Source organism: Ranitomeya imitator, chromosome 6, assembly GCF_032444005.1.
Source record: "Ranitomeya imitator isolate aRanImi1 chromosome 6, aRanImi1.pri, whole genome shotgun sequence".
In the NCBI taxonomy this organism is placed as follows: Eukaryota; Metazoa; Chordata; class Amphibia; order Anura; family Dendrobatidae; genus Ranitomeya; species Ranitomeya imitator.
The window spans coordinates 120,335,165-120,355,954 of record NC_091287.1 but is presented as its reverse complement, the minus strand read 5'-3'; the positions used below and the strand labels follow the sequence as shown (position 1 = coordinate 120,355,954).

The window sequence follows — 20,790 nt, the reverse complement described above, 5'->3', positions numbered from 1 at the left end:
GGCCAGTGTCTGGGGCAGAAAATCTGGTGGCTGGGAGTTCTGCTCTGGAGGCAGACATGGAGCCAGTGACTGAGGCAGGCTAGCAGCTCAGGCTTTGTGATGCAGATGGCAGCAGCGCTTCCTGTTGTTGTGACGCGCCCTCCTCCTCCTCCTCCTCCTCCTCCTCCGCTCTGGCGGAAGTGAGCGCAGCTCCGGCGAGCACAGTGCAGGACGGTGATGTCCAGAGCGCACGGCCAGAGCAGGATCCCGCACTGCTCATCCCCCCCGCCCCCTGCACAGTCAGGAAACCCACTGCACACTGATAACATGTGACGCCCGGCCACACCACCACACATGGAGGGGAGCCCCAGCCACACACTACACCTCAGCGACCCGATCACACGCTATGGAGTGGAGGAGAGCTGATCAGCTGCTGCGCAGGACGGGATAAATAAGCGGCAGGCACAGGGGGGTGTGTCTGGGGAACTTGCCCCGGTGTCCCCGCAGGACTGAGCCTCTGCCGCCACTGACCGACCGCAGCTCCGCCCGGGGACATGCTGCACGGCTGAGCCCCCTCCGCCCGCCGTGCCGCCTCCGTGCCCCGCTCCCCATGGACATGGCTTCGTTCCCGGAGTCCGACTTCCAGCAGTGCCCGCTGTGTCAGGAGATGTGCGTGTCCTCTGCCCCCATCTCCTCGTCCAGCTCGTCCTCCTCCTCGTCACAAGCGTCCAGCGGCGGCGGCGGCAGCAGCGGGGGCGGCAGCTGCATCCTGGGCTCCGCTCCCCGCAGGCTGCACGTCCTACCTTGTCTCCATGCTTTCTGCAGGCAGTGCCTGGAGGGGCACCGGAGCCCCGGGGACTCCCTGCAGCTGCACTGCCCGGTGTGTGACCACAAGGTGCTCATGTGTGAGGCCGGCATGGACGCCCTGCCCTCCTCCACCTTCCTTCACCTCAGCAACCTGCTGGATGCCGTAGTGGGAGCTGCCGCCGAGGAGCCGCAGAGCAACGGCGGCCGGGGAGGAGGAGGCGCCCGGAGACAGCAGCCGCGGTCCCGCTCCGCTTCGTGCTCGTCCTCCAGCCTCCTCCGCCGGGCGGCCCCCAGCCACTCCGAGCCGCGCTGCTCCTCCTGCGACGAGGGCAACGGTGCCAGCTGCCACTGCCTGGACTGCCAGGAGAACCTGTGCGACAACTGCCTGCGGGCGCACCAGCGAGTGCGGCTCACCAAGGACCACTTCATCGAGCGGTTCCCCGGGCCGGGCGGCAGGGCGGCCGGCGGCATCAGCAGCGGCGGCATCAGCAGCGGCGCCGCCTCCCCCTGCAACTCCGCAGCCTCCGGCGCGGCCACTACCTCGTCCTCGTCTACCTCCTCGCCCTTCCCGGGCGCTGCCTTCCCCGTGCTGCCCGTGTACCCGGAGAGGCTGTCCTACTGCCAGCAGCACGACGAGGAGGTGAGTCCCGGCCGCCGCCGAACTCTCACATTGGGCTTTCCTCTTTGTAGATCACTGTTGTAGCATATCAAGAGTTAATTTATATATTATATTTATATATTAAAATCTCTCTGGCTGATGCCAAATACACAGGCAGCTCCCGTTTATGGGCGCCAGCCTTATGCAGTCCCATGTAAGGGGGTCTCACTGTTCATCGTGGTCAAAATTTGGAAATGGTGTCTGTACTCTGGACGCCCAATGTTCGGATGAATGGCCATCAATGATCTGCCATCTTCTCCCAGGAATCCTGACCTGAAATCATCACTTTGGGGTCTGACTTTATTTTGGGGGTTTCCGTTTAGCTGTGATGCAATGTTTTAATTTTTCTCAGATTGAAATAACATTATTTCCCGAATTGTTTCCTTTCCCTTTAAATATTGAAGTTTGATTATGTGGGTCACTCACCTGTACAAGTAATGTTGGGGGGCGGGGAGTTGTATGTGATGGTGCCCCCCACCTGCCCCTGATGGAGTCATTTATTCCGCATTGTTTGTGTGGCCCAGGCTGTTCTGTAAACCTAGAAAATAAATCCCCAGCTCCCTGCCTGTCCGGATGATAACATTGGCGGTGGTCCCATGTACAGTCTGTATACAGGGGGCGTAAATCTAGTATTACGGGAACACGCTGCACGGATGCGATTTCTTCCCATGTACCTGGATAAAGTCTATTTATGAATGGTTTTGGCCCAGTGAAGGGTTAACAGTCATCTATGCTTCTGTAAAAAGAGAAAAGTGATTCTGATTTGTTATTAAACATGTAAATGTTCGCGTAGATGATAAAATGTAACGGATTGTTCTTTATAGATATCCTCTTTGCTACAGTCATAGTGGTGTAAAAACCTCTTATATCAGGAATGAAAACGTAGTTCATAATGTTCACTGACCTCCAGTATTAATAATAATATTTCTATCCAACATTTCCAAAATCTAATTAGTGATTTCCCACATTTGAAGTGGCAGATTCCTTATATAATACAATTTTCAATATTTAGTTCCAATGTTTGTTTGCCTCCATTGCATAGATCAATATTTGCACCTATATAGAACAGTCCTGACTTCTCTTTATTCAATATTCATGACCTGTGACGTCCAGAAGCCTTATCCGCCCCCCCCTTATTTGTGACCCCAGGCTTTATACGTCGCTGTGATGTTTAGATCGGTTTTGTATAGACGAATGGAAGGGAAACTTGTATTTCCAGCTACTTGTGGTGCCCCCATCTCCGGCAGCTCTGTGCATTGTCTCCAGTCTGTCCCCATTGAAGCTCAGTATCTCATTGTCCTACAGGCAATTTTGTGAAATTACTTTTTTTTTGAGTGTGAGGGGAAACCAGCATTTATATGAAATGTGCACAAACCCAGTGAAAACAGTCAGATTTAGTAGGGTAATGGTAATATAAAGTAATTTCTGTATGGAAATTCCTATCTTTAAATCCAGACTAGGTTAGGCCTCACGCTGCCATCTGTGAGACACATACGTCTTGTATCCATGTTTTTACGCAATCGAACATGTTCCGATTATAATCTGATGCTATCAACACGTCCAGGGTAATAATAAAACAAGTAACAGGACGTCTGTTTTTGACATCACAGATAAAAAATACGCTTGCAAGCCTATATAGGTCCATGAAAAATCCCTGACGACGAACAATCATCTGTGTGTTGTCCGTTTTTAATATTGTAATGTCTAGAGAAAGCTTTGCAATTTGTATTTCTTCTACTACGTGAAAATCACTGATGGTAAGAATTGAAAACTGATGAAAATCACTGACTTTGCCCTGCAATATCTCACCCTGTGCAGGTTGGTGTACCTATACAACTTATTTAGTGGGCACATGCATGGCCAGGACGGCCTGACTGTAGGACATTGTGCTTACATACAGAATCCTTGATGTTTATACGGGGTGGATACTGTGCAGATTGTCCTTCCGATTCTGCAGACTATTACTGTACCAATAAATTCTGCCTAAAAAAAATCTATCTCTATATATTTTGTCTTCCCTGAATTGGAGTCTTTGCAATGCATAGGGAGAGATCTGTATCAAATCCACTCAATTTCCATTCCAGCTAAGGGAGGAGTGATTCATGGATTTTCCCTGATAGTCATTGTATCCACTCTGCCTGTTAAACCAGTTTGAAGTCCCTTGCTTCAAACTTTTCCTTCGTGCCCTTCAGCATTTCTGCCCCCATATTGTGACTCTCTAAAATGGAATTTCAATTGTTGTCCCACACCTTTTGGTTCTGCATTGGATTTAGGTGCAACTTGTATAACCTGTCCCTACTCTATGAATTTGTTTTATATATACAAATATCTAATATATAAAGCAATTCCTTTTGATCAAACATGCTAAACAGCAAATCTGAAAATTAGCCAGTTATCCTTTTAAATAACAATAGCAGAAGAGAGAGGGTCTTCTGTCCATACGAGTTTGAAATGGATGGAGGGAGTGACCCAATAAGTACAAACAACTGATTTTGAGCACCTTTATGACCACTAGTGAGTAAAGAAACGATAGAAGTGGGTATATAAATAAAGAAAATGTAGCACAAAACACCCAACCTAGACACATTAATAAAACTACTGCCACTATGAACTTTTATTTATTTATTTTTCCTATGTATGATTAACCTATTAATCAGTGCGTCAGCTACAATGGCAGTTGAAAATCTGATTGTAGTAAAACAAACTAGTCTCTTCTTGTTGAAATGAGTCCAGGGAAAACATCATTTGGGGTTAGGCTATGTTCACACCACAGTTTTGTCCTATATCTTTCTAGAAATATATTACAAAAAAACTTCCTGTATGAAAATAAAAAGCTGAAATTCTAAATGATACAAATAAGCACATGTTCGTTTCTTTTAATATTCATGTGAAAATCGTGTGTGGAACTGTTATATGTATAAAATGTATGTTTGCTGCTATTTAGCAAAAACATACGAAACAAGACAATAACTATAAAGTAGAATATGATGGCGCTTTAGAAGTAAGCATAATTAAAAAGGAATGCAATGTTTCTATGCTTTACTTTAACTTGATTTTTTTTTTTTTGGCTAGTAATGTCACACATGCCACTATTAATTCTGTTTGTGAAAGGATTAAACAATGAACTGATGAAGGCAGGGTATATTCACACGTGGCATACTTCGCTCTGAAAAAATCTGCTTGTCCTACATGCAGATTTAGATGCCGCTTGCAATGCAAAGGATGACATTCACAGCTTGTCCCCCACCAAAATCAGCATGTAACATGTAGTTCTTTATGGTAGGTTTGTCTGTGGTATAAAACGCCATGTGGTTAATCTACCCTGAAGGAATGCTTATTACATATATCAGTGATGACAAATTAAATACATTTTCACACACAAAAAAGTGAAAAAATTGATCATTTTATTTTTAAAAGCCAAAAAATTCTAAAATGTAAAATTCCACTTGAATGTGGCCATAAAGTAATGAGCCTTGTATGATGAAGACATCAGAGACCAGGAATATACTGGACTTGTTGTACAAGCCTTTGCATGTTTTCCGATGTTTGTCCCTTTTCTGTTACAGATTTACCATTCTACTTGTTTGGAATCTGTATTTTACATTGTTTGCAAAATATTTTATTAATTGTGCAGTGAAATCCATGGCATGCCTCAAGGCAAATGGAGAGAAACAAAAATAGATGACTGATCTGAAATATAAACCATCTGTAGCGCTGGTCATAGATTTAACAAAACAAGTACGGTACATTTGTGTAATGTAGCCAATAATGACAAATCTTTTTGTCTCCATGGCTCTGATGATAAAGCAGAATGCATTCACATGTTTGATTAGTCGCATTTTATGTACATATTCTAACATCTCTATTCCTATTTAAAATAAATTTGGTAAACAGGTTGAGAGGTTAATGAACATTAATGTGTAAAAAAAAAAAAAAAAAAAATAGAATTGAGAGTCCTCAGTGGTACTGAAAAGATAGTTAGGTCCATATATATTTGGACAGAGACAACATTTTTCTTATTTTGGTTATAGACATTACCACAATGAATTTTAAACAAAACAATTCAGATGCAGTTGAAATTCAGACTTTCAGCTTTCATTTGAGGGGATCCACATTAAAATTGGATGAAGGGTTTAAGAGTTTCAGCTCCTTAACATGTGAAACCCTGTTTTTAAAGAGACAAAAAGTAATTGGACAATTGTCTCCAAGGCTATTTCATGGACAGGTGTGGGCAATCCCTTCGTTATGTCATTCTCAATTAAGCAGATAAAAGGCCTGGAGTTGATTTGAGGTGTGGTGCTTGCATTTGGAAGGTTTTGCTCTGAAGTAAACATGCGGTCAAAGGAGCTCTCCATGAGGGTGAAACAAGCCATCCTTAAACTGCGAAAACAGAAAAAATCCATCCGAGAAATTGCTACAATATTAGGAGTGGCAAAATCTACAGTTTGGTACATCCTGAGAAAGAAGGCACTGGTGAAATCATCAATGCAAAAAGACATGGGCGCCCGCGGAAGACAACAGTGGTGGATGATCGCAGAATAATCTCCATGGTGAAGAGAAACCCCTTCACAACAGCCAACCAAGTGACCAACACTCTCCAGGAGGTCAGCGTATCAATGTTCAAATCTACCATAAAGAGAAGACTGCATGAAAGTAAATACAGAGGGTTCACTGCACGGTGCAAGTCACTCATAAGCATCAAGAATAAAAAGGCTAGACTGGACTTTGCTAAAAAACATCTAAAAAAAGCCAGCAAAGTTCTGGAAGAACATTCTTTGGACAGATGAAACCAAGATCAACCTCTACCAGAATGATGGAAAGAGAAAAGTATGGCGAAGATGTGGTACAGCTCATGATCCAAAGCATACCACATCATCTGTAAAACACGGTGGAGGCAGTGTGATGGCTTGGGCATGCATGGCTGCCAGTGGCACTGGGTCACTAGTGTTTATTGATGATGGGACACAGGACAGAAGCAGCTGAATGAATTCTGAGGTATTCAGAGCCGCCATACTGTGTGCGCAGATCCAGCCAAACTGATTGGTCGTCGTTTCATACTACAGATGGAAGACCCAAAACATAAAGCCAAAGCAACCCAGGAGTTTATTAAGGCAAAGAAGGGGAATATTCTTGAATGGCCAAGTCAGTCACCTGATCTCCACCCAATTGAGCATGCATTTCACTTGTTAAAGACTAAACTTCAGACAGAAAGGCCCACAAACAAACAGCAACTGAAAACCACCGCAGTCAAAGCCTGTTTGAGCATCAAAAAGGAGGAAACACAGAGTCTGGTGATGTCCATGAGTTCAAGACTTCACATAGTCATTGCCAACAAAGGGTTTTCAACCAAGTACTAGAAATGAACGTTTTATTTAAAATTATTTAATCTGTCCAATTACTTTTGGTCCCTCTAAAAACAGGGTGGCACATGTTAAGGAAACCAAAATTAGAAAAATGTTGCCTCTGTCCAAATATATATGGATCTAACTGTATATATTTCTTTCCTGTATCATTAATGTGTAAGACACTGAATTTAGTTTAACTTGGCATATGCCAATCAAGATAATCTAATTGGGGAGGCTCAAGAACCTGTCATCGGGATCATCCATGTTAAACTAAAGGTATCGGCAGAATGGCTCTGTCATACTGATTTATTGGAAAAAATAAAAAATAAAAATCTGCAGCCTAGTTTAAATCATGATAAATTTCGGTTTCCTTGGTGCTTCGGGTTGGGACTGTGGGTAGGGTCTTCGGCTTAGAGGGCTCAGCCTCTGTTACATTCATCGTCATGCATTCATATACATTTATGGGCTGGTGCCGTCTTGGCTATGGGCGGTGCTCTCGCTGGTGGTGGTCTTCATGCCAACGCATATTGATCTCTGGCAGTCTTCAGGAAAATGGCATCAGAGGTGGCACATACCCAGAATGAGATCTCGGATTGTCATAAATATCGTTATGTATTAAAAAAGTGTGTGTGTGTATATGTATGTGTATATATATATATATATATATATATTCTTTTTTGTTGTTTAAACTCATCGATGGTGTGTGTCAGGGCTCTTTATATCACTGAAGGCAATTGCAGATACCTGTGCAAATTAGTTTGGCAGGTGTGTCCAAATTAAGACTACTTAAGAAGGCTGTTCCACATTATTAAGCAGCCTACATTTTTGGCCAAAATGGGAAAGAAAAAGGATGTCGGCTGCTGAGAAGCAACAAATTGTGGAGTATTTAGGTCAAGGCATGACTACAATCAACATTGCCAAGACACTTCATCGTGATCATCGCACAACCGAGAAGTATGTAGCTGATTCCCAACACACACGTGTGCGTGGTGATAAGGAAAAATTGAGGACTCTTTTCAACAGGCAATTGCGTAAGGTTAAAAGAGCAGCTGCAAAAATGCCTTGTCATACAGCAGACAAGTTTTTGATGCTGCTGGTGCCTCCAGCGTCCCCTAGTACAACAAGATGCAGGGTCCTTCAGAGGTTTGCAGCTGTGCGTAAGCCATCCTGTCGACCACCTCTATCCACTGCACACAAGCAGAAACTGCTCCAGTGCGCCAAACGATACATGAAGACTGACTTCCAAACTGTTTTGTTCACCGATGAGTCCCGTGCAACGCTCGATGGTCCAGATGGATGGAGTGGAGGATGGCTGGTTGATGGACACCCCATGAAAACACGGCTAATGCGCCAACAAGGAGGAGGTGGAGTAATGTTTTGGGCTGGAATCATGGGGAGAGAGATTGTCGGCCCCTTTATGATCCATGAAGGGGTAAAGATGAACTCCATAATCTATGTGGAGTTTCTAAAACAAGACTTCCTGCCATGGTTCAAGAGGAAGAACCGTGCTTTCCACAGCAAGATCATTTTCATGCATTATAATGCACCATCTCATGCTGCAAAAAACACATCTGCATCTCTGGCTGCTATGGGCAAACTTATGGTGTGGCCACCATCTTCCCCTGACCTCAACCCCATTGAGAACCTCTGGAGCATCATCAAAAGGAGTGTCTATGATGGCGGGAGGCAGTTCACATCTAAGCACCAGCTCTGGGAGGGTATTCTGTCCACATGCAAAACAATTGAAGCAGAAACCATCCAAAAACTGACAAATTCAATGGACGAGAGAGTTCAGAAACTTCTTTCGAACAAGGGGTCCTATGTGCAAATGTAACATCACCTAGAATAAAGTTTTCACTTGAAAACTGTTTGATTTCATTTTGTAATAAGCTGATAATGCTTATAACTTCACAATTGACCCTTTTTTTTTTTTGTTCAAAATTAAATTTAAAAAGGTTAAACTCTGCTGTGCATAATTTGGAACATGCATTTTGAGTGTTTATTTTTTTTTTTAAAAATATAGTTTTCATAGGCAGTTTGTTCCAAAACATTGCAATTATACTAGCATAGTAGATGACTGGAAAATAACAATGACTGCAAGCCAGATAGGTAATTTAGAGAAAATATGAGGAAATATTTGCATAATTTGGAACACAGTGTACATGCTGCGGTTGTTTTAAACCTGCCCTTCAACTCCCATCACATGATGGGAACTTACAGCGCAGGCAGCGGGGACGTTAATGACTGCAGAGGAGGCGGCGCACGGAGGGGTGGCTTGGAGGTGTTATGTTCGGGGGGGGGGGGGGAAGACATGCAACCAACCCCACCCCGGATAGACTACAGGTATGAGGGGAAATTAAAACAAATACTTCAGCATTGGAAGGGTCCACAACTAAAAGAGCTACCTTCACAGAATGCAGCATTAGTGCTGCACAAGGTGGCTATTTTAGTTAAAACTGCCAGGGAAGGGGGTGACATGTTCCCTTTAACTCCATTTTTCGTGTCTGATTCAGTTCTATGCACAAATTTTCATTTGTGGCTTCCATGTACACGATTTAAAATTGTATAAAGAAAGAAAAATTAGCGTGAACATGATCGTAAATGTTTGTAATCGCACAAAAATAATGTTGGGACAGTCAGTGACATCCGATTACTATTTTGTAGCCATGGTCTGGGTCCGATTCACACAGAGCTGCTGCTGTGTTTAACTTCAAAAACTCTGGAGGGAAAAAAATTGTAAAAAACATATCCACAGATAGCAAGAAGTGACAGCAGACACAAATTTAGATACCCTAAATAACACCACTTATAACTGTTCCTACTGCCTTGGTGTTACTTGCTGGTAGAGTAACCCCAGTGTAGAAGAGAAACCCTGGACTAGTGATCCAACAAACCAAACTTACGTTTAGCCACAGAAGCTTCTTCCAGGGATTGTGGGGCACTGGTAAGGGAAGCTGTTTAAATTACCATGCACAAATTTAGATTTTTCTCCCCCTTAACCCATTGCATGTACATAATTGTCTGGGGTCCGGTGATTTCGGCGCCGGGTGCTCACATAACCTCAGCTGCTGCTGATATGCTCCAGTGCTTGGGTGACATGGCAATATCCTATAAGGACTGGCTCACACAGCGGCCATGTATCTGAGCCATCACGGATGTAAATATTGTTTTTTATTTTTCCTAGGGCACTTTAGATTTTAAGGCCACATTCACATTTTGAGTTTTATTACCTCAGTATTTGTAAGCCAAAACCAGGAGCTGAACAATCTAGGGCAGGGGTCCCCAACCTGTAGCTCGGGAGCCACATGTAGCTCACGGTCCCATGAATTGTGGCTCACAACTGTCTGCCAGCTTGGTGCATTAGCTCCAGGTCTAACAAACAGCTATGAAGAGTACATCTCAAAATGGTGAATTTGAGTAGCCCTGCACAGAAGAGCAGATCTGGATGCACATTTACTGGTTTTAGGGGTTTTGAGATGTTTTAGGTATGGTACGCTGGAGGATGATACTACCTGTTAAAGGAGGTTCTTGCAGCTGGATGCGACAGTGTTAGGCTACTTTCACACATCAGGTTTTTTGCATTAGGCACAATCCGGCGAATGTTGGAAAAAAAACGGATCCAGCGCAGATTGTGAAAAACTGATGCGATGGATCCGTTTTTTTTTTTTTTTTATTTTTTTTTTTTTTTACGAATCCGACTAGCATATCCAGATAATTGGATAAAAAATTTTTTGGGGACTATACTCCGTTTGAAAAAACAGAATCTTGCACCGGAATCCGTCATTTTCCGGATCCGGCTCTCATAGGCTTCCATTCTATTAACCCCTTCACCCCCGGAGCTTTTTCCGCTTTTTCATTTTCGTTTTTTGCTCCCCTCCTTCCCAGAGCCATAACTTTTTTATTTTTCCGTCAATATGGCCATGTGAGGGCTTATTTTTTGCGGGACGAGATGTACTTTTGAACGATACCATTGATTTTACCATGCCATGTAACAGAAAACGGGAAAAAAATTCCAAGTGTGATGAAATTGCAAAAAAAGTGCAATCTCACACTTTTTTTTTGTTTGGCTTTTTTGCTAGGTTCACTAAATGCTAAAACTAACCTGCCATTATGATTCTCCAGGTCATTATGAGTTCATAGACACCAAACATGTCTAGGTTATTTTTTATCTAAGTGGTGAAAAATTTTTCCAAATTTTGCTAAAAAAAAAAAAAAAAAAAATTGCGCGATTTTCCGATACCCGTAGCGTCTCCAATTTTCGTGATCTGGGGTCAGGTGAGGGCTTATTTTTTGCGTGCCGAGCTGGCGTTTTTAATGATACCATTTTGGTGTAGATACGTTCTTTTGATCGCCCGTTATTGCATTTTAATGCAATGTTGCGGCGACCAAAAAAACGTAATTTTGGCGTTTTGATTTTTTTTTTCTCGCTACGTCATTTAGCGGTCAGGTTAATCCTTTGTTTTTATTGATAGATCGGGCGATTCTGAATGCGGCGATACCAAATATGTGTATGTTTGATTTTTTTTTTTAATTGTTTTATTTTGATTGGGGCAAAAGGGGGGTGATTTGAACTTTTATATATTTTTAATTTTTTTTTATATTTTTAATCACTTTTTTTTTTAATTTTAGCATGCTTCAATAGCCTCCATGGGAGGCTAGAAGCATGCATAACTCGATCGGCTCTGCTACATAGAGGTGAAGTACAGATCACCTCTATGTAGCAGAAATGCAGGGTTGCTTTGAACGCCGACCACAGGGTGGCGCTCAAAGCAATCGGCCATCAACAACCATAGAGGTCTCAAGGAGACCTCTGGTTGTTATGGCGATGCACTGCTGACCCCCGATCATGTGACGGGGGTCAGCAGTGCGAGCACTTCCGGCCGCGCGGCCGGGAGCGCTAGTTAAATGCCGCTGTCAGCGCTTGACGGCGGCATTTAACTAGTTAATGAGCGCGGGCAGATCGCGATTCCGCTCGCGCTCATTGCGCGCACATGTCAGCTGTACAAAACAGCTGACATGTCGCGGCTTTGAGGTGGGCTCACCGCTGGAGCCCACCTCAAAGCAGGGGATCTGCCAGCTGACGTACTATTCCGTCAGCTGGCAGAAAGGGGTTAAACAGCTGGCGCTTCCTGCTTTTTCGCCGGAAACAAAAACGTTGCTATGGATGTTTTTTACAGAAACTGCAGATTTGCCGGATCCGGACGAAACGCAAGGTCATCCGGCACTAAAGTCTATGGGGGGAAAAAAAAGGATCCTGCAGCAACATTCGCCGGATCCATATATTTATTTATTTTTTTGAAAATTAGCCAGATTGAGCCTGACGGCGAAAACCTGATGTCTGAAAGTAGCCTTAGGAGTCCTTGATGGGAGAATACTGAATTGGGGCATTGTGGGAACCCCTGGATTTCAGTGTACTGCTTTTGAGGGCAGGATGTTGCTCGTGACTCCCTCTGAGCTGAATGTGGCTCGCGACCCTCTCTGTGCTGAATGTGGCTCTCAAGGTCAAAAAGGTTGGGGACCACTTATCTAGGGAAAAGTATAATAGAAACACATCACCACTTCGGTATTTATCATCCACTCCTGGTTTTGGCTTACAAATACTGAGTTAAAATATTGATCAAATACTCAACGTGTGCACGTGGCCTAAAGAGTTTTGTCCAGTAGTGGACAACACCTTTAAATCACTCATCTAGGCTGTGGTCCCCTGCATCTGATTACAATATTTTCACAATGGCCATGAGTTGCCTCACACGTTCTTTCCACCCCCATATAATGACTAGTAGTGAATAGTCGTATGCATGTGAGATCTCCAAATTTTGCACATTATGGCCGCACGTAAAGGCAGTGTTGGAGCTACACTTTAAAGGGAACCTGTCACTCCCCTCAGTCGTTTGTAACTAAAAGAGCCACCTTGTGTAGCACAAAAAATACTGCATTCTGACAAGGTGGCTCTTTTAGTTATGCTCCCTGCACACGCTGAAATAAACGTTTATAAAATGTGCCCCTTCATACCGTGAAATCGTCCTGGGGCAGGTCTTTCCCTCCTAATGAGACGCAGTACAGCTGTCACTCCAGACCTGTGCGCGCCGGGCGCTGCCTCCTCTTGCTGCATTATCGTCCCCGGCGCCTGCGCATTAAGGTTTTTTTTTTCCGAGCTGCCCTTCGTACTTTCAGCGCAGGCGCCGGGGATGATAATGCAGCAAGAGGAGGCGGCGAGCAGAGGCCCGGAGTGACGGCTGTGCTGCGTCTAATTTAGGCGGGAAAGACCCGCCTCCGGGAACATTTCACGGTATGAGGGGGCACTTTTTATAAACGTTTATTTCAGCGTGTGCAGGGAGCATAACTAAAAGAGCCACCTTGTCAGAATGCAGCATTAGTGCTGCACAAGGTGGCTTTCGGTTACAAATGCCTGAGGGGGGTGACGGGTTCCCTTTAACATGAATCTTGATGTTGCTTCTGGCTGTAGTCAGGGCAGAGGGATAAGGATCTCAGTCTCCTTCATAACTGTTTTACTACAAAGGAGTTAAAAGATGGCGTCTAAATGGTTGTTCCTTACAGCACTGAATTACTGGCATTCTCAACACAGATTTCAGACTGCAATAAAACATGAACATCAAAAACCATTGAATATTCGAGCAGACATGTGGTAATGAGTCAGTGTCGCGTTTCTGAGAGTTGAGCTCTATCATTCATTTTTGACTGTTTTGTGGTCGCAGAATAATATACGCTGAGATTCCAGTGTCAGTCAAGTAGTTACCACGTTATGATTTCTGACCTGGAGTGATTAAGGATGTGATCACTTAACATCTTACTTCATTCATTCTTATTTCTGATTTATAAAGGATGTGTCACCAGACAGATGCCTAGGGCTTGGGCTACCTCGCCATTTTCTTGCATTTTCTAGGAAAATCATGAACATGAAGTAAACTTCAACTAAAATGTAGCAACATTTCTGTCTCTGTAGGAATGTATTCATTAGTCACACAGTCTAGTGTGTGTGGATTTAGAGAGCGCAAACTTAAAGGGGTTGTCTACCATTGATTTTAATGACCAATCCTTAGGATATCTCATCAATGTCAGATCACCCGGCACCCCACCAGTCAGCTGTTTTCAGCTCCCACTGTGGCTGGATGTGAACAGGATGGTGTGCTTCTATTCAGGGTAGTGACCGTCGCCCATTCCATCGAATAGAAGCTGAACTGCAGTTCTTGCTACTGTCACTACACCATGAGCTGAGTTCTTTCAGCTCATTCACTGGATAACATCCGCCTGGCAGCAAAGCTGAAACACTGCTAATTGTTAGGTGTGTCGGATCCCTACCAATCCGAAGGATGGATATCAATATAATCAGCCTGGACAACCCCATTATGGCCCTCCTACGTTAGAGAAAATTGTATGGGGACCTCTAAACTCTCCGCTGACATTTGGAAAAACTGTACACAATCGTTCATTAGAAAGTTATCTTAAGTGTACGAGTAGTCTCCATACTTATCACAGCAGTTCACACTGGATTATACATTTGGCATATTTGTAGACTTTTTGTCTAACTTTACGCCACTTAATGGTTAAAGTAGTTGTCCATTTAGACTGAACCACTGTGTTGGGGACAGGAGTTTATGGCACTTAGTAATATATAAGAATAAGTGCTCCTCAAGTTCCTGTAACCTTCTTCAGACTTGTCAAGCTCTCCTGACCACAAAATGGCAATTGATGAAGCAGCATGTGACCACACCTGTCTAGCAGCCTCCCCCAATTGATAAGCATTGATAAGTCTTGTAGAATTGAAACTTCCAATAGATGACACAAGAATGCAAGTCTCCTCATACTGGCATGCCAGATCTGGATAAACCTTAGGTCTTGATCCCAGTTTTAGCCTCTCACTCAGCCAAATTAGATCTCATACTTTGCACTGAAGAGGGGCAATATTCCAAAACACTGTCTATAAATTGAGATTCTGTTTTACCTTTTATCCAAAGTCCTATTTCCTGGCTTGTTAAAGGGTTGATAATGACTTGTAGGATTGCTGCTTCCAATAGGTAGCACTGCAGTTCAAGTCCCCTTCTCTAAAGAGGCAATTTTCATATGGCAAAGCGGTCTTTCATTTGGGGGTGCCAGAGTGCTTCATGTGCTCATCAATTGCCTTTTGAGATCATTTGATTAGTTTCAAAATTGCCCTATGGCTGTCCTAAAAATAGAAGATAAGGGCTGTGGGGGAGGGGTAACAATCATCTACTAGATGCTGGCATTTGTGGTTGTCATCCACCAGTTTCCTGGCTTCCTATTAGGCCGGTTTCACACGTCAGTGGCTCCGGTACGTGAGGTGACAGTTTCCTCACGTACCGGAGACACTGACTCACGTAGACACCTTAAAATCAATGTGGCTCTGCACATGTCAGCGTGTTTTCACGGACCGTGTGTCCGTTTGAAAAACACGGAGACATGTCAGTGTTCGTTGGAGCACACGGACCCATTAAAGTCAATGGGTCCGTGTAAAACATGTACCGCACATGTACGGATGCTGTCCGTGTGCCGTGCAGGAGACAGCACTACAGTAAGCTCTGTATCCCCAGCTTGTGGTGCTGAAGCCCCATTCATTTCTTCTCTTCAGCAGCGTTCGCTGGAGAGAAGGAATGAAAAATCATTTTTTTTTTTTTGTTAAAATAAAGTTCCTGGTTCTCCCCCCTCCCTCCTCCTGTGCGCCCGCCTGCTGGCATTAAAATACCCAGCCTCCCTGATGACTCCTCTCAGCGTCGCAGCTCTTCCTGTATGAGCGGTCACGTGGTGCCGCTTATTACAGTGATGAATATGCGGCTCCACCCCTATGGGAGGTCGAGCCCGCATATTCATCACTGTAATAAGCGGCACCACGTGTGGAGATAACCAGGAACTTTATTTTAACAAAAAAGATTTTTAATTCCTTCTCTCCAGCGAACGCTGCTGGGAAGAAGGAATGAATTCTGGATTCAGCACCCAAAGCAGGGGACAGCGCTTAACTGTAGCACTGTCTCCTGCACGGTGCATGTGGTACCCAGTCGGCACACGGACACGGATAACTCCGGTACCAATAATTCCGGTACCGGAATTATCTGGACGTGTGGGACAGGCCTTATAGTAGGGGGGTCAGTTAAAGTGACTATTGATTGTCTGCAAAGTTCACGTTTCTGTCCCTCCTGCTGCAGTAGAGGGGTGGTTGGGGTTAAGAGGTGTGGAGGTTGTTTGTTTTCCATCTATGGGTCAATTTTTAAGCTGTTTAAATGTAGTGGACAACCTCTTTTTAAACTTTTATCTTTTGAGATATGCACTCAGTGTAGATGTTATCATGGGTTTAAGTCCTGTCAATAAGGATGAAACAAAGGTAAACAAATGCCAAAAGGGCCTCAGTGATAGGTGTGTTTTCTGACCTGATATCACCATTTTGTTAATTAATGAATTGCTAAAATCCTTGATGTTGGGAATTCTAGTCTGTAGTCTCCCTCCCTTTCAAGACCTTAAAAAGCCAGGAATAGTCCTCATTGTTGTGATAGTCGGCACCAGTGTGTCTGTTTTCCAAACATTCCCTGAGCAGTGTCTCTGCATTTAGAGTAATGAGCTCAAACTCCATTGTCCTAAGTCAATAAATTCCTTCAGGGTTCTATTTCCTTGGGGTAATTAAACAGGACTTCAAAGATGTGAAGATTTTTAACCTTCTAAGGACCAGGGCAGTTGTACAAATTCCTGGACTCTGTGTCACATGCCATTTATGGTGGTAATCCAGTAAAAGGGTGGTCCGGACCTTATCAATCAATTCATAGGAGAAAGGGGGGAAAAAAGTGAATACCCTAGGAAGAGTGCTTAGTTCAACAGTAGTTTGCACCAAAATCCTAAGAATAAAGTATGGGTCATTCCATATCAAGTGATCCAAAAATGATTATTTTTTTTTTTTTTACCTGGCGTCTTTAGATTTTTATTGTTTTTTATGCTTTTTTTTATGAAGTACAACTTTAGTTAATTACAAATTAAAAGTTTTGATTTTTTTTTTTTTTCCATCAGTTATTTTTACAGACTTCTAAAGTTTTGAACGTCTAGATTTTGGCCTGGTATGTCTTTACTTTTTTTTTAATCATATCTCAGGCTAGAATGAAGATAGAGGTGCGAGAGGCATAATTTTTCTCAAAACGGTACCGGCTTTAATTTGATATGTCACAAGACTGTTTCTTTATTTTGTTTTGGAGAAATCAAATTCAAAATTGATGCGCAATTGTGCAAAAAAAAAAAACACGTATGTTTTAAAATTGTGAAAAAATGCATGTTTTTTGAGTACGTATATTTGTACAGGGATTCAACTTGGGACCTATCAGATTGTGTTTTTTTTTTTTTTTGTTTAAGCCTTGAATCGTCTGATTTTTGTTTGTTTCTCCTTTTTCTTTTCAAATTACAACTTATTGAATTCAACAATTATATGTAACAATAAACACAAAAAACAAATACCGAAGTGCCAGAATAAATGCATCTTGATCATCATAACACAACTTGCTCAGCATTTTCAACCTGAATGCATTGAACAAACCAAAAAACTGATCTCCTCAAATCTGATTTTCTAAATAGTCTCATCCTAATTATGTTAAAGGGAACCTGTCACCCCGTTTTTTCAGATTGAGATAAAAATACCGTTAAATAGGGCCTGAGCTGTGCGTTACAATAGTGTATTTTGTGTACCCTGATTCCCCACCAATGCTGCCGAAATACCTTACCAAAGTCGCCGTTTTCGCCTGTCAATCAGGATGGTCTGGTCGATTGGGCGTGGTGACATTGCTGTTTCTTCCCCCAGATCTTGCTCATCTTTCCGTTGGTGGCGTAGTGGTTTGCGCATGCCCAACTGCCGAATCCACTGCGCAGGTGAAGAAAAAGGGCGCGATCTGCGCTATTCCCCTGGTTATCGTGGGGGCGGCCATCTTCCTGAGGCCGCGCGTGTGCAGATGGAGAAGGCGGCCATTTTTCTGAAGCAGAGTTCGCATCTCGGCTTCAGAAAAATGGCCGCCGCAATCTATCTGCTCACGTGCGGCATTCCGCGGCCATTTTCCTGAAGCCCCGGGCAGCAGAGCACTCCATCTGCGCACACGCGGCCTCGGGAAGATGTCCGCCCCCACGATAACCAGGGGAATAGCGCAGATCGCGCCCTTTCTTCACCTGCGCAGTGGGTTCGGCAGTTGGGCATGCGCAAACCACTACACCACCAACGGAAAGATGAGCAAGATCTGGGGGAAGAAACAGCAATGTCACCACGCCCATTCGACCAGACCAGCCTGATTGACAGGCGAAAACGGCGACTTTGGTAAGGTATTTCGGCAGCATAGGTGGGGAATCAGGGTACACAAAATACACTATTGTAACGCACAGCTCAGGCCCTATTTAACGGTATTTTTATCTCAATCTGAAAAAACGGGTGACAGGTTCCCTTTAAAAACCAGATTAAAAGAACCAATATTTTTACCACCTATTTTATACATGTAACAATTTTTTTTTCTATTATATCACTAAACATGTCATTTATGAAGTGTTTTAAGAATAGTACAGTAGTTAAATCCTCATTCTATAAAATATGAACTAATCAGACAATTAGTAGGTTTCCTGGCCTTTTATCATCAAGGTGTCCTTTCTAGAGGGTGAAATGTAATCTTGTCCATATGCACTTTACTAGCAATGGCCATTTCCTTTTGTGTCAGAGTATGTGCGGCCGGTCATGGTGCTCGGCACCACCTGAGTTAATATCTGATTTTTGTTAACTTTTAAAAGTGTCTGGTTTTCTTGGATACACAAAAGATGGCGCTGGACCAGAAGGTGCTAAAGTCACTTCTTCATTTTCACAATCGTTGGCGAGTACAGTAGCCGCCACCAGCGCCAATCATATTCACATGTCACATAACCAGTTATGTCATCCATTGCCAATCTTGTGCCGCCTTCTACCACTTCATGGACTTCACTATCTTTGCTGAATGAAAAATCTTTGTTTTTATTTCTGTTTCACTACATGGAATGACAGTCCGGTATTGCTGAGTCCCTGTGATGGGTTCTGCTTCCTGTAACCGATGTTTTCACAAACTCTCCTCCTCGTCGTAGTCCTTGTTTGTACAATACATGAACTGGATGGTAAGAATATTTTTCTCTCCATTTGAGGAGTTGCCTGGGTGTTAAGATTTGGTGTGAATACGGCCTCTTGAGGCGCGAGCTGCCGGCCGGTCATCTGCTCTGCAGTCACTGTCTACCCCTGGTCATTCTCAGCCCTAACAAAGCTTTCTCCTCTGTCCTCTCCTGCTTCTATGCTGTAACATAATACAGTAATATCTAAAAAAAAACATGATTATTTGGTAAATACAGACCCCACACTTTTAGACAACAGACTGAAGAGATCTGAAATCAAGATTTTCTAATTGACACTGTAAGGCTACGTGCACACGTTCAGGAAAGTGTGCAGAATTTTCCGGAGCAAATCCGGACTTTTTCCGCAGGAAATCCGCATGCTTTTTTTTTTTTTTTTTTTTTTTTGCGGATTTTTTGCTTTTTCCGGAGCTTCCCAATGCAATAATATAGCGGCAAAAACGTGAAAAATCCACAGAAAATAATGAATATGCTGCGTTTTTTTTCACGGGAAAAAAATGCGGAATGCATTAATGATGGGATGCTTACATATGCATTTTTCCACGGAAAACGGCCAAAAAAAACCCCAAAAATCCTGAACGTGTGTACTTAGCATAATAGTTTTATTTTATTTTTTTAAATATGATCCCAACTTGTATTTTGGTACAGATGCGTGCGCAGATGGAGATCGCGGCAGCCATTTTCCTGAAGCCCCGGGAAGCGGAGCGCTCCATCTGCGCATGCGCGGCCTCAGGAAAATGGCCGCCACCACCGATAACAACAGGATTCACCCGGCTCTGCTGCTTACCGGGCTGCTGCATCACCTCACCGGAGAAAGGGACCCCGCTTACTGCGCCTCCTCTGCCGCCGCACCTCTGCCGCTGCACCTCTGCCACCGCACCTCTGCCGCCACGGTAAGCCTGCATTGCGACTATTAGACGCACCCCCCATTTTCCCCCCTTTTTTTGGGGGGAAAAAGTGCGTCTTGTAGTCCGAAAAATACGGTACTTTTTTTGCTTTGAAAATCAATTAAAAAAAAAATAAAAATCTTGAATTTTTTTTATCTTCACATTTTGCATTCTCTCACACACTATTACCAAATAACAAAACCTCAAAAGAATTAGAAATATAGTGGTAAAAATCATTGGTTCACTTGACATGGAATAACCCGCATTATGTGTTTTCCGTGGCATGTAGGGTGCCTGTTGTCTGGGACTGTGCACCAAAATACCATACTTTGGCTGCAGAATGATGGCGATAGTTTTCCCAGGAACAGCTTTGTTTTCCTGCTGGCTTCTAAAAAAAAATTCATAAAAAAAAAAAAAAAGTGCACCTCTTTGGCTGGTCCATGACTATTCTCGCACCGTAATTGTTCATGGAAATGATTATCAAGGTCCATGTAAAACATGCAATCAGCCAACAGCATTTGCTTGCTTGTCGACTGATTTTTGCCACCCCTAAATAAAGCAGCAATCGAGAGACTTCCTATGTCAATGTGAAAGGGGTGTCAGGGATTGGAAAAACATGGCTGCTTTCCTCCAAAAATTGCTTAACACTGGTCTACATGATGAGTGGTACTATAGTATATGGTCTGTTTGCATGAATCGAACGGCTGCCCAATATGACTGTCGATCATTAAGCTTTTACTGATCTGCGATCGTTTAAATACCTGTTTTATATAGGCAGACCAGAGCAAGCGATGTATAGTAGTTGATGCATGTAGGCTGCCATTGTTGGCAGAACAAGCCCTGTTTACACAGGACGATGCACTGCTGAGAACGAGCTTCTATGTTGCATAAAAGATCATTTCACCTAATAAGGGTTTCACTCGTTTTTCAGGGTGATCGACAGCCTGTTTACATGGTACTGTAGTCATAATATTAGCGT

The 20,790-nt window shown here is 43.4% G+C and overlaps 1 protein-coding gene across 1 annotated transcript in view; it reads left to right on the top strand.

Annotated features, from left to right (window-relative positions):
- The first annotated feature begins 456 nt into the window (after nt 1-456).
- Nucleotides 457-20,790, top strand: part of TRIM71 (tripartite motif containing 71) — an 84,545-nt gene continuing 64,211 nt past the window's right edge. The window contains exon 1 of the mRNA XM_069730031.1: nt 457-1,426. Within this exon, the coding sequence (XP_069586132.1) occupies nt 590-1,426 (837 nt within the window). The 5' untranslated portion in view covers nt 457-589. The remainder of the gene's footprint in view (nt 1,427-20,790) is intronic.